Source organism: Aotus nancymaae, unplaced genomic scaffold, assembly GCF_030222135.1.
Source record: "Aotus nancymaae isolate 86718 unplaced genomic scaffold, 86718_ANA_hifiasm-v0.15.2.pri h1tg000025l, whole genome shotgun sequence".
NCBI classification, from domain to species: domain Eukaryota; kingdom Metazoa; phylum Chordata; class Mammalia; order Primates; family Aotidae; genus Aotus; species Aotus nancymaae.
The window spans coordinates 38052876-38066797 of NW_026988438.1; the positions used below are offsets into that span (position 1 = coordinate 38052876).

Sequence of the window (13922 nt, forward strand, 5' to 3'; positions counted from 1 at the left end):
CCTTGTGATAGTCAAGTTGTGATTCAGAGAATATATACATTTATTTTGACTTCTGGAGTTTGATATTCCATATCTAAAAGCCATGGAAATTTTGATTGCTAATGAAATAATTAAAGAAGGTAAACCAAAACATTCAAAATTTGGTATAGTTTATTATGTTGATATTCATGATAAGTTTGAAGTAACTAGTTCTATATATATAATATTTGCATAAAACATTACTTATCATTTAAAAACTATATTGACATCCCAGCTACTCAGGAGGCTGAGGGGGGAAAATTGCTTGAACCCTGGAGGCAGAGGTCACAGTGAACCAAGATCACACCACTGCACTCCAGCCTGGGTGACAGAGCAAGACTCTGTCTTAAAAAAAAAAAAAAAAAAACTCTGTTGACAATATATGTTCTATGAAACATTTGTCAGACATGGCATACTTTGATAATTTTAAGCAATAATAATTTGTATAATAGATGTAATCTAGATTTACATTTGGAGTGAGACAAACTGATTTTTCTAATTAATAGGCATCAATATCTTTTCAAAACAGATGATTTTCTGGAGAGATAATTAGTAAGACAGTTGGATTCCTTTGGCCACCAAAATCAGATATTAAGTCTGCAGGTTAAGACAGAGAAGGAATGCAGTGGAATTCTAGCAAGGAAGAATTCTAGTTCAGAGTCAGCAACTGCCTAAATAGACTCAGCCTTTCATGAAGGAAACCACTTTGAATTCAACATTTAGTTGTCATTTAGGCATCCAGTTAAAAACGAGTCCAACCAACTCTTTAAATTCATGTTGTTTTCAAAGCAACTGCTTAATTCAATTCAATTGACTTTTTTCTCCCAAATGATTATGTGGAATTTTTGGTGGGGGGAGCTGAAACAGGGTCTCCCTCTGTTACCCAGGCTGTAGCGCAGTGACGCAGTCATAGTGCACTGCAACCTCAAGCTCTTGAGCTTGAGAGATCCTTGCACCTCAGCCTCCCAGCTATCTGAGACTAAAGGCATGCACTACCACACTCAGTTATTTTTTCTTTTTTTTTAGAGATAGAGTCTTGCTTTGTTGCCCAGGTTAGTCTCATACTCAGCTCAAGGAATCCTCCCCACTCAGCCTCCCAAAGTGTTGCGATTATAGCCTGAGCCACTACACCCAGCCGATACTATTTTTTTAAGATATAGAATGATCATGGAAATCTCTAGTAGCTAGCCAGCCAGGGATCTCTAGAATTCTCTTTCCAGAATTCCCACCTACAGCCCTAACAGCAAATAGGAAGCCATGGCAGTTGAGCGAAGAGCTAGGAGTTATGATCCCGCTCTGGATCTCATTGACACCTGGTGAAAACTATACATTGTCCTGAATCCCTCCTTCTTTCCTCTGTTAGGATAGCCATGGTATGAGTCTTAATCCCTACAAAATAGACATTCAACCACTCAGCTGTCATTTGTCTTTTTCTCCAGACTATATACAGGAATGTACTGGATGATGTTTATGAATATCCAATACTTGAAAAAGAATTGAAAGAATTTCAAAAGATACTTGGAATGCACCGTCGTCAGTAAGTATTTCATTTTCCTAAGTATAGTTAATGAAAGAAAGCAGCAGCAAAGATGAGAGAGTTTGGAATGCCCTATACATAAAAGTCGATTCTGAACATTTTGACTCAGATTCATCTTGATGCTTTAGCTTTTCTAGTAGTAAATTGTGTGTTTTGTTCTTGTAACTCAAAATGAAACAATATGGAATTGACCTCACTGACTGTTGTTTTAACCCTGTTTGGTATAGTAAAAACGACCTGGGTCATAACAATCGAGTGCATATAAACAATTAGTAAGTCATTACTTAATTTTAAAAGTCTGTTTAATTTGTCATTGTGGGACTTGTAGCTATCTCTATGGAATAGGGAGGAAACATTTTATAAATAGATCTCAGGGAATTGTGGAACATTTTATTTTGTTTTGTTTTGTTTTGTTTTATTTTATTTTATTTTATTTTTTGAGACATAGTCTCACTTTGCTGCCCAGGCTGGAATGCAGCAGCGCGATCTTGGCTCACTGCAACCTCCACCTCCTGGGTTCAAGCAATTTTCATGTCTCAGCCTCCTAAGTAGCTGGAATTACAGACATGCAGCACCACACCTGGCTAATTTTTGTATGTTTAGTAGAAATCGGGTTTTGCTATGTTGTCCATGCTGGTCTTGAACTCCCTACTTCAGGTGATTTGACTGCCTCAGCCTCCCAAAGTGCTGGGATTACAGGTGTGAGTCACCACACCCAGCCTATGGAGCATTTTAAAAGCTCAGTTGTTATGGGTTCCCTGAGGTTTCTTTATCAATTTAGAAAGATTACAAAAAGCCATTTACTCAATGACTCTTGGCATGTCAAAGTATCCCCTAGGTATCTGTCATTAATCTTTCAGATTGGCAACACCGACTTTACTATTAGTGATATTACCATTCAGTCCCCTTACTAATTTCAGTAAAAGAAAACATCACGTCATTCGGTCTTCATATTTAACCACAGAGTTCATCTGAAGAGAAAAATTGTTGTCTGATTTACAATGTAGTTTATATTTCGTAAACATGAAGCATATATATTGTCAAGTTGTGAAAAGCTTCTGTTAAGATTTCAACAGTCACAAATTGCACCTCTCATAGAAAATGTTAATTCAAGGCTTTCAGATTACTGATTTGTGATTTAAAGCTTGACCTAATTTTAGTAAAGGGAGACCTCATTACAAATGAAACATCTGTATAAATTAATCTTAGGTAGCAAACCATGTGTATACTTTAGTCCTCAGTCATCCAAATCTTATATTGAGAGATTTAAAAGTAAAGTGCAAATTAGCACAGTGCCCTAGAGATGAGTGCTGTGAATGTTGGAGGTCCTCTTCTATTACAGTGTACATTAAGTTTCCATAGCCTAAGACTGATACGAAAATATGAACTAGTAAACGAAATCAAAAAAGAAAAAAAAGAACAGCCTTGTCATCAAAATAATCCCCTGTATGGAAGTTGCTCTGTGCTGTGAGGCAGACCTGTTACAGCTGGGAAACTTTAATTCATGGTTTAAAACGTGTAAACACATTTCATCAAATACGTTAATGGAAATGTAATACATTTCATTTTAGAAACCTACACAAAAATGGTAAACTGTAGAGTAAAATAAGAATATGATGTTAAGAAATAATTCTTGGTCAGGCACGGTGGCTCACACCTGCAATCCCAGCACTTTGGGAGGCAGAGGTGGGAGAATCGTGTGTGTCCAGGAGTCTAGGAGTTTAAGACCACCCTTGTGAGACCCAGCCTCTACAAAAAAAATAGAAACTTAGCCGGGCATGGTGGCACATACCTGTAGTTCCAGCTACTTGGGAGGCTGAGGCAGAAGGATCAGTTGAGCCCTAGAGGTCAAGGCAGCAGTGAACACTGATCATGCCACTGCAGTCCAGCCTGGGTGACAGAGCGAGATTCTGTCTCCAAAAAAAAAAAAAAAGGAAATGATTCTTACCTATTTTTATAAGATTATGAAATATCTTTAGATTCTAGAATAAGATTCAAGCCCAAAATGTAAAACTCATAACATTTTTTTGTCTAGCCCCAGTGCATAAATAGAGGAGAAAACGTTTCTTTCTGAGAGCAAGACTGATACCTTTAATTCATAGTTTACCTGGTGATGTATGAAATTGTTCCCAGTACTGCCTCCTTCATCAGTAGAGGTGACCTTCAGAGGGCACTTGAAGGTGGAAATTTGCTGAGATGATCAGAGATGGGCAGAGTGTTCCCAGTTCCACCACACAGAGACCACATCCTGGAAAAGATGTGCCTTTAGCTATCTAAATAGCATAATATCACCTAAAATCTATCACTATCACTGTATGAGAAAACTTAGTTCTATGGACTGATTATTGCAATTTTAAAAAATCCTCATTTCTGTAGACTGAGTTCCCATGGACTGAGCAGATCCAGTTCCTCCCTGACTTCTAAGCTTCACTTTCTGTAGGTGGAAGGCAAAATACATCTGTGGAATTGATAACTTCTTTACTTCCTGGGTCATTTGAAATTCATAGCCCAATGTCAAGTGTGTTGTACGTAGTAAATTAATGAATACTGTGTTTTACCTTTTTTAAAGCGCAAAATCCTCTGTCTAGTGCTGGAAAATTAGTCTTCCATAACAATAACTGCAGTATTCTGGGTTTGGGACAAAGACTGACTTCTTGTCATTTTTTTTTCTTTTCAGTACTGTAGATGAATATTCACCACAAAAAAAGGTAAGCAGATGCTTCTGTACCTAAAATGAGGTGATCCGGTTTGGAGACCTTGCCTTGCCTCCCTTGGCATGTTTCATGATTAAAATGAATACTGCCTCGAGCATAACACGACCCGGCGAGGCGCCTGGGGCTGCAGCTTCCCTATGCTTTCCTGCTTTGCTTTTGTATCCCTGTGCTGGTATAGGTCCGATTTCAGCTGTGTACCCTTGACTTTTTGACATTCTGCAGATTTTGTGGTGCATTTTAGAGTCTCAGGGCTTCTTGCTATCCCCAGAGTGATATAAATTTGAATTTTAAAATATTTGTGTCAAAAAAAAAAAATCCAGGCAGGAAGAATCTTGACTCTAAGAGGAAAGGAGTCTCATAAGGAAAATATTTGCTCTTTTAATACAACAGAAAGAGAGAAGGTAGCAGGTGGGAATGTGTTCCCAGTCCAATTTGATGAGGGGAATATGTAGACTGAGATGTCAGGCACAAGTTTTGGAGATACAGATGTATCAGGTGGATCATCGTAATGAACAGTATACCTGTGTCCCTTAGGAAAGTCATTGTACTACAGCAGAGGTACTGAAACCATCTCAAAGTTGCTTCTGTGAACAATTTAATAGCGGAGGATCTGATTGTGATAACTATACCTTAGAGGTTAATGTTGGAATGGGGAAATGATATTTATCTCAGGAGAATCTGTGGATGTTCGTAATAGCCAGATGTGAAAAATCGTGTTGTAGGGAATGAAGATTGGGGCTTTTGGCCTGCCGCTGGCCTTAGCCCAGGCCCATCAGATTGCTCAGAATCTCCACCAGTGTTTGCATTAATTGAGGCAACTCCCAGTTTATTTTTCTAAGATTGGATGGGGGAATTTAACATTTAAAAAAAAAAATTGGCTGGGTCTTTTGGAACATGTCGTAAACAGCTATGGTTTTCCAAAGGGCAGTAATACATTCATTCATTGTTCTCTTTCTCCCATCTCACAGAATAAAGCCCTTTTCCACCAATTCAGTCTTAAGGAGAATTGGCTCCAGCATAGAGGAACTGTGACTGAAACGGAGGAAAGTGAGTATGTTTTAAGTGAGGGTTTGGGGGTAGGTAGCAGTTAGCCACCATTTTTCTCCAACATTGGCGCATCAGCCTGACTAACCTTCATTTCTATCTGTCACCCCTCAGATAAACATGTTAGCATCAAATAGGATGGTTTTTCTTTTCTTGCTTTGAGCATTATAGTTGTCTTAGATCATATAATTCTGTCCCAAGCACCAAGGGTGCTTATAATTTGGGAAGCAAGGAAAGTAGAAAATGCCTAGAGCCTCCTTGCATTCTTGAGAAGAGGTAAAAATGATCAGGAAACTCAGCCTTTTTCTCCTAGAACCAACTCCTCCCTGCCTTCATCAGCCCATTGCCTGTGACTAACTGGAAGGATCACCAAAGTCAATGTGCAGAGTTTGAACTGAGTCAGTCCATGACTGAGTCAGTCCATGACTCAGTCCAGAAGAAACTCTTGGATTAAATAATGGACAGGAGGCTGTACGGTGGAAGCTCCTGCAAGGCCAGGCTCTGTGGGCAGTGCCACCCATCTACTGTGCCCTCAGTCACTGCTCATTTGTGTGGCAGAAGCTCATGGCTTCCCCTGAAGAAGGCTGTTCATTCAACACAAGGAATAACACCTTTTTAGCACCCTGAAGATGCTGATGGGCTTTTCTATGTTAATACTTTAAAGAGGAACAAGAAATATTAATAGTGGTTTTCTCCTTTTAGATAAAGGTTGAGTCAAGTGCAGAGCTGGAAAACACAACAAATTAAAATTTTAATGCGATTGTGACTCACAGACCCTCTCTTTTGACTCATCTTTCTCCATATGCTGAAATTCTGAGTGTGATCATTCAATATTTGCCCGTTTAAAGACTGAATTTTGTCGCTAGTCTGTTGGCAAAATATAAAACAACTATTTGTTAGATGCTATTGTTTTAGCGACGTACCCAACCAAACCAAATATGTCAAATGTCTCCTGGTGGTGTGTTTACTTTGAGATTCTATACATATAAACTCACAGTTAAACTTTTGCTTCATTTGCATTTCTATGAAATCATTCCTGGGTTTGTTTTTGTGGTGCCATTTAAGCTGCATATAAAATTTCTCTAGAAGCTTCACTCCCAACTTTTTTTGTAATACCAAAGGGTAGAATATCTAAGTATATTACTGTCCTTCTGTCGATTTGAAAGAAGATAGTGCATTTTATACATTTATAGTAGCTGATATAAGAGGCAATGTGTCGGTTACTTCCATTGCTATTAAAACAGTTTCCGATATTAATATCATAAAGAAAACACTTTCCAGGATCCATTCACTCTGATAGTGATAACGTCCTATAAATAATTATTAGCATCACAGACAGTGAAAAGGAAATTAAAAAGGCTAGAAATGTGACCTCCATTTGGAAACTAAATTCTTCACTATCTTGATGGGGGAAAGGGAGTCATTCTTAAATGACTGAGAAAGCTGAACACAAAAACCAAGGCAGATGACAGATTTTTAGATAAGCGTTAGAGAATTCTAATAGCAAAATACGGTGTTCTTGATTGGGCCACTGAGATTGTCCTGAAATGGAGTGTAAAGTAAAAAGTTATGAATTAGACACTTTAATATGCAGCTTTGGGAGATCTCAGAAACTGTCAAAGAAGGGATTTAAAAGTACAGTCTGTGTACCACAGATTCTACTATATTATGGTCAGATGGTTTCTACCATGAGTACACACTTGCCTGACTCAGGTCTCTGAGTACAGTATGAAAAGATTCAACACCACTCTTGCTTGTTGGCTGGCTTTGTAACATCTGAGTTTCATGTGTTTGCAAGCATACACTTATAGACATACACCCTTAGGTGCTCATGTGCATATATAAATATGCAAATCTAACTCTATATGTGCTATACTGAAGAGAATAGCAAGGTGGGTTGATTTGAAAGAGTTGATCCAGGTGCGTTGATTTGGAAAAGTCTGTATGTCATGACCACTGTTCTCTGTTTACAAACAGTTTTTTTCACTTGTGCAGTTTTCTGCCACGTGTATATAACGGAGCATTCCTATGTCAGTGTGAAGGCAAAAGTTTCCAGTATAGCCCAAGAGATCCTAAAAGTCGTGGCAGAAAAGATCCAGTATGCAGAAGAGGATCTGGCTCTGGTGGCCATCACATTCTCTGGGGGTAAGTTGTTTTCTATCCTTGAATATTAATCTTTCACTGATCTTCAAAAGGGGAGGGTTGGCCTTTTTGTAGAGTAAAAGTGCAGCTCCTCCCTTCTGGGCCGGCAGCTGAATGACCACAGGAACAATAAGAAGCTGCCTACCAGAAGTGTTTCCATGACAACAGTTGGGTACTGTGGGATACTGAATTTTCTCCCCAAGAACTGAATAGAGAGGCATGCCAGTGTTTTGAAATACATTATAAAGCTTTTCATATTTTGTACTCTAGATAAGCCTTCTATTTTCATATTTAAATTAACTTGGGAAATTACTAAAGAGTGAAATTACTTTACGGGGGAAGAAAAAAGGAAAGATTGCCTTGAACCAGTCGTATTGCGGGCTGACAATTTAATAGTTAAAGACTCCCTATTGAAAGAAAGACAAACTGTACAATAAGGCGAAAGCTCACACAGCAGTGTTCCTTTAGGTGGACTTGGGGAGTGAGGCCTGGTTACAGCTTCTCCTTCTGTTGGGCCTTATTTATCCTCAGAGAATGGTTTATTGTCTGTTTTGAATAAGATCACACAGATTACAAGCTGACACTATTGATCTCTGCAGCTTGAACAGACCCCTTAGTTTTCACTGGAGCCTGTCAGATCTCAATGTTGCTGGCCTCCTTTTTTGGTTTGCAATCTTTATTTAATATCTCCTTAACCCTGAGAAAGAAATACAAAGGAAGTGACTTAGCATCAGTAGTTGAAAAATGTGAGTACTGTGTGGACTAATCAATCCAGGATGTGGGCGGGTGAGGGGAGCAGATAAACTGCATTCCTGTTTACCCTTTGTTATCATTCTCCAGTTGGGAGATGTGTATCAGAATATACTTGAGGGTAAAGTATTATGTGACAGAATCTTCTTCCTAGGGCTCTGTTGCTCACAGGCAGGTAAAATGGTCCTAGGAGCTGGTGGATTACGTTTGCAAATGAAGCCTTTCTCTCTGGCCCTCCTCCCTCTCCCAGGGCTCTAATTGTGTATCTTAGCAAAACATGATCTAGAAAAAAAGAATTGAGAAACATGAGGGCTAAATGAATTTTAACTAGGTAGTGGTTAGATTTTTAATAATATATTTCAAATAGGTATGATAAATGTGTGTTATGTTTAATTTTCAATTGACCAAAAATATAAAAGGATTTTAAACAGTATTAAGCTTCATCAATACTGTTTAATTAAGCAGCATTAAGCTTGAGCATCCGCCTCTCAAGGTAGCACCACTACAGATACTGATCCTGGGGTCCCCATACAAACAGAAGGTGCCAGAGAAGGAAGACCGAATGAACTTTGCAGCACAACTGAGACCCATCTCCCTTGGGAGCTGACTCAGAGTCAACCCAGGGACTCGTGCTGGCAGTTAATGAGCGGTTCTTTCACTACCCAATATCTGTTTGGTGGCTGTGAAATACCATTTTCACACTCTATTAAATTAGATTCATTAGGGTGGGCAATAGCATTATAATGTGTATAGACCCATTGCTAATTATCACTAGAAATATCAGCATATCTCTTGAATTATCCCACAGATTTGGAAATGTGCCATTATTTTCCATCCTCTACTTTTTTTTTTGCCTGTAGAGAACCTTTATGCCTGCATCTTTTTATCCCCCAAACAATAATGTTTTAATGAAGAAAACAAACTCAAGAGCTTAATGCATTCCTTGTTCTAGTTATGTAATTTTTTTTTTCTTTTATTTGAGACGGAGTCTTGCAATCTTGTTACCCAGGCTGGAGTGCGATGGCGCGATCTCGGCTCACCGCAACCTCCGCCTCCTGGGTTCAGGCAATTCTCCTGCCTCAGCCTCCTGAGTAGCTGGGATTACAGGCACGCGCCACCATGCCCAGCTAATTCTTTTGTATTAGTAGAGAGGGGGTTTCACCGTGTTGACCAGGATGGTCTCGATCTCTTGACCTCGTGATCCACCTGCCTCGGCCTCCCAAAGTGCTGGGATTACAGGCTTGAGCCACCGCACCTGACCAATTTTTAATAAATTGTATTTTAGTGCTACTTCAAAAAGAAATAATGAGATATTTTTTCTTTTTGTCAAAAAAAAAGTTTTAAGATGTCAGAGATGTTGGAGGTTTTATGGATTTTTCTGAAAGCAGCAATAGTATCATTCTCATAGCTTTAGTAGGTTTTTAGCTGTTTTATACCCAGGGTAGTTATATGTACGTAGTAACAGTAAACTACCCAGTTAGTGAAAGGTTAAAATTCTGTTAGTTTTATTTCTTTCTTTTATTATTTTTTTGAGACAGAGTCTTGCTCTGTTGCCAGGCGCCAGGATGGAGTGCAGTGGCCACTGCAGCCTCCTCCTCCCAGGTTCAAGCAGTGCCTCTGCCTCAGCCTCCCAAGTAGCTGGGACTACAGGCATGCGCCACCACTCCCAGCTAATTTTTTTTGTTTTTTAGTAGAGACGGGGTTTCACTGTGTTGGCCAGGATGGTCTCAATCTCTTGACCTTGTGATCAGCCCGCCTCGACCTCCCAAAGTGCTGGGATTACAGGCGTGAGCCACCACGCCTGGCCAAAATTCTGTGAGTTTTTATCTTTCATAGTATAGTGACAAACCTGAAAATAAGGGGATGGGATGAAATGTTTCTCAGCAAATAGAAAAACTGCGGTCAGAAAGTCATGACATTTTATTCTATAAAGTGTGAATGGCTCTCATAAATTCAGATTTAAGGTATACATAGGCACAAAAAAGGCTGCAAGAAATTATAGCTAAACAAAGAAGGAGCCGATGGAACATAGGAAATGGAACTTCAGAACCCAGCCATGTGAGAACATCTGCTATACAAGTCACCAGCCCAGTATTATAGCACTATGGATCTTTATAATGCTGGGCCATAAAGAATACATTAGATTATCATTTGTGTACTCTGCATTAAACAGAAATGTTCAAAACAACACTTTGTATTTGGACCAACTAAGTTGTCTAGAAAAGGCCTGTAGAATATTGCATTTCCCAATCATGCTGGATAGCTCCCTTAGGAGAAGTTGATTGTGTCACAGTGAAATAAACTTTAGTATGACTTTAGTCTACTCCCCTATGCATTTTGTAGTTAGGAGTAGGGCATTTTCTATGAAGAAACTATTTTGTTTTAAGAGGATTCCAACTGTGGTAGAAAATGGTCAAAGGATAGGAATTTGCAACAAGAAAAATAAGATAGAAGAGGAATATACAAAAAATATTCAACCTAGTAGTTAAGAAATACAAAGTAAACAGAGAATCTACTGTTTGTGTTAGCAAAATAGTAAACTTACCAAAAGTAGTGATCAGGCTGGGCATGGTGGCTCACACCTTGTAAAATCCCAGCACTTTGGGAGCCAAGGCAGGTGGATCACTTGAGGTCAGGAGTTCGAGATCAGCCTAGACAACATGGTGAAATTCCATCTCTACCAAAAATACAAAATTAGCCAGGTGTGGTAGCAGGCACCTGTAATCCCAGCTACTTGGGAGGCTGAGATGGGAGAATTGCTTAAACCTATGAGGCAGAGGTTGCAGTGAGCTGAGATCACACCATTGCACTCCAGCCTGGGTGACAGAGTGCAACTCCATCTCAAAAAAAAAAAAAAAAAAAAAAAGAGTGATGATCAGTGTACAAGTTTTATACCTATTTTTAAGTAAAATCTGTTGGCTTTTTAAAAAGTCACAAAGCAATTTGGTAGTTTATATCAAAAACATAAAAAATATTCATTCCCTTTAACCTAGTAATTCTAATACTAGGAGTTTATCTTAAGAAAATCCTTTATAATCAAAGATTTATACATAAGGATGTTGACTTCAGCAGGATAATTATGGCTGCTATAATAATAGATCCCATTTACCAAACCCCCCATGTTTCAGGCCCCGTCCGTGCCAGTACTTAGCATACATCATGCCATCTAATTTGTATGACCAAAAAAAATTGAAAACCATTAAATGTTCAATAACAGAGGAAACATTAAATGATGGTATACTGAACTATTGGTATTTAATTTTGTATACCAGGGCAGTTATATGTATTGGAATATACTATTGGTATATAACCAATTAAACATGACATATATGAATAATTTTGGCAAGTGGATAAAGTGCTTATAAGAACATCAGAATATAAAACCGTGTATGGAATAATTGCAAATATATATGTGTATCCACGATAATTATAAATGCCTATGCATAAATCATTGCAAATCGATGCAATTATTTCTGCGTATACACACAGTTACATAAAAATCAAAACAAAAACAGACCTAAAGGTAACCAGTGTTAACATTGTATGGTTATCTTAATATGTTACTGTTTCTCTTAAACTGTTCTGTGTTCTAAACAATGACTGAATGTTATAGGAAAGAACTCCAAGAGGGCTCCACTTTTTGGCCACTGAGCAGTGAGAGCTGTTCGTGATGCCACTGGTGTCATTGTACAGCGTGTGCAGAGCTGAATTAATCCACTTAGTTCTGTTTACTTTAAAGTATTTTTCTTTGGCAAGTTTCACTTTTTAAATATACTGTGTAGGCCTACTGCTGCTACTCTTGTATTTCTAATTATTCTTTTTTTTCTTTTTTTTCAAATAAAGAAAAGCATGAACTTCAGCCAAATGACTTAGTCATCTCCAAATCCCTCGAGGCATCTGGTCGGATATATGTCTACCGGAAAGACCTGGCCGACACTTTGGTAAGGACCTTCAGCCTTGTATTGGAAACAAACAGGCCAGGCGAGGTGGCTCATACCTGTAATCCCAGCACTTTGGGAGGCTAAGGAGGATAGCTGGAGCTCAGAAGTTTGAGACCAGCTCAAAAGTTTGCAATCTTTTCTCTACAAAAAAATTTAAAAATTAGCTGGGCATAGTAGCACACTCCAATTGTCCCTAGGTGTGTGCTGAGGTGGGAGGATCTCTTGAGCCCAGGAGATCAAGGCTACAGTAAATTGTGATCTCACCATTGCACTCCAGCCTGAATGTCAGGGTGAGATCTCAAAAAAAAAAAAGGAACACACACACAAATGTCAGATTCAAAGCACAGTTTTTATATGTTAATAATGAATATTAGAAAAAAATATTAAACTATTTCCTCCCTTATCCAATGATGCAATTCCCAAATAACATTACTTTTACAAATCAAAAAGGGATTGAGAAATTTAATTCAATTTAATCCAACATGAGGAGTTCTAAACCCTGCCTAAGTAAAACACTTTCGGTCCCTGAAATAAAGGATTTGAGACAAGTGACTCCTCCCATGGAATTTTAATTTTATTTCTTCTTTTTCGGTGAGCATATGGAGATGAGGTGAGAAATGCATCCTGGGTAGATTTAAGGGGAAAGAGACCTTTGTTTCCGTATGTTTCAGTACACTTTGTTCCATTCCCTTGAAGAAAAGCATGGATGACCAGCCTTCACTGTGTAGAACAGGGTCATGGCAATGGGGCATCAGATGCTGCCAAAGAGAAAGAGTCTGGAGAAATGTAGAACCCATGCTTTAAGTTACTTTCAGTCCAAAATTTAAGAACACTTATCCTAAGTGGATGATTTCATTGCTGCTGTGGTTCCTAAAGACCTCAGTAGAATGTGAGGATTTTTTTTTTTTTTTTTTTGGAGACGAAGTCTCACTCTGTCTCCCAGGCTGGAGTGCAGTGGCGCAATCTTGCCTCACTGCGACCTCCACCTCCCAGGTCCAAGCGAATCTCCTGCCTCAGCCTCCCAAGCAGCTGGGAGCATAGGCGCGTGCCACCATGCCTGGCTAATTTTTTGTGTTTTTAGTAGAGACGGGGTATCACAGTGTTACCAGGATGGCCTCGATCTCCTTACCTCGTGATCCGCCCGCCTCGGCCTCCCAAAGTGTTGGAATTATAGGCGTGAGCCACCGCACTCTGCCAGAGTGTGAGGATTTTTAAATGCAATTATATGTTTGACTCTGAAGCCCCTGCATATTCCCTTCATTTGTACATGTCTTAGTTGGACCTTTCCTGTGCTGTCCTTCAGCAGGTCACAGATCCTGTGTGATTCTCTCAGTGAAACGTGATCAACTGGGTGCTGCACAGCATTTCTGAGTAAATAATGAGGTTGATCTTACCCCTCTCCGTGAAGGAGGACAATCTGACACGTAGCTACTGTGGGGATCATTGTGGTAGAGGAAATCACCACTCTGAGTATCTTCCACGCCTCTTCCACCAGCCACATGTGGCCTTCTCAGGCAGCTCCCTCCCATGCATCTCCACGCTCAGTCTACTGCTATTCAGGGCCACCTTCAGAAAATAAGGCTGGCTTGGGCAATGCTTTGATGGAATAAATAGGTGCTATGAAATAATGTTCCGAAGGAAGCCAGACTCCATCCTACCCTCAAAAGCTTCCCCACCAACTCTTGATAACACCTAAAATTGTCCCAATGGAATCATAGGTTTAGATACTTCATCACCAAAAGATGTCAGTTAAAATCAAACATTGTAAGGAAAGAA

General features: G+C 39.3%; 1 protein-coding gene across 3 annotated transcripts in view; it reads left to right on the forward strand.

Annotated features, from left to right (window-relative positions):
• RAPGEF5 (Rap guanine nucleotide exchange factor 5) overlaps window positions 1-13922 on the forward strand; it is a 251137-nt gene that overhangs the window by 206743 nt on the left and 30472 nt on the right. For 2 of the 3 annotated variants that reach the window (XM_012447787.2, XM_064380550.1), the window contains 5 exons: window positions 1458-1555; window positions 4233-4263; window positions 5238-5316; window positions 7291-7458; window positions 12049-12146. In XM_012447787.2, coding sequence (XP_012303210.1) covers window positions 1458-1555; window positions 4233-4263; window positions 5238-5316; window positions 7291-7458; window positions 12049-12146 — 474 coding nt within the window. The remainder of the gene's footprint in view (window positions 1-1457; window positions 1556-4232; window positions 4264-5237; window positions 5317-7290; window positions 7459-12048; window positions 12147-13922) is intronic. The other variant, XM_064380549.1, reaches the window with a different exon arrangement.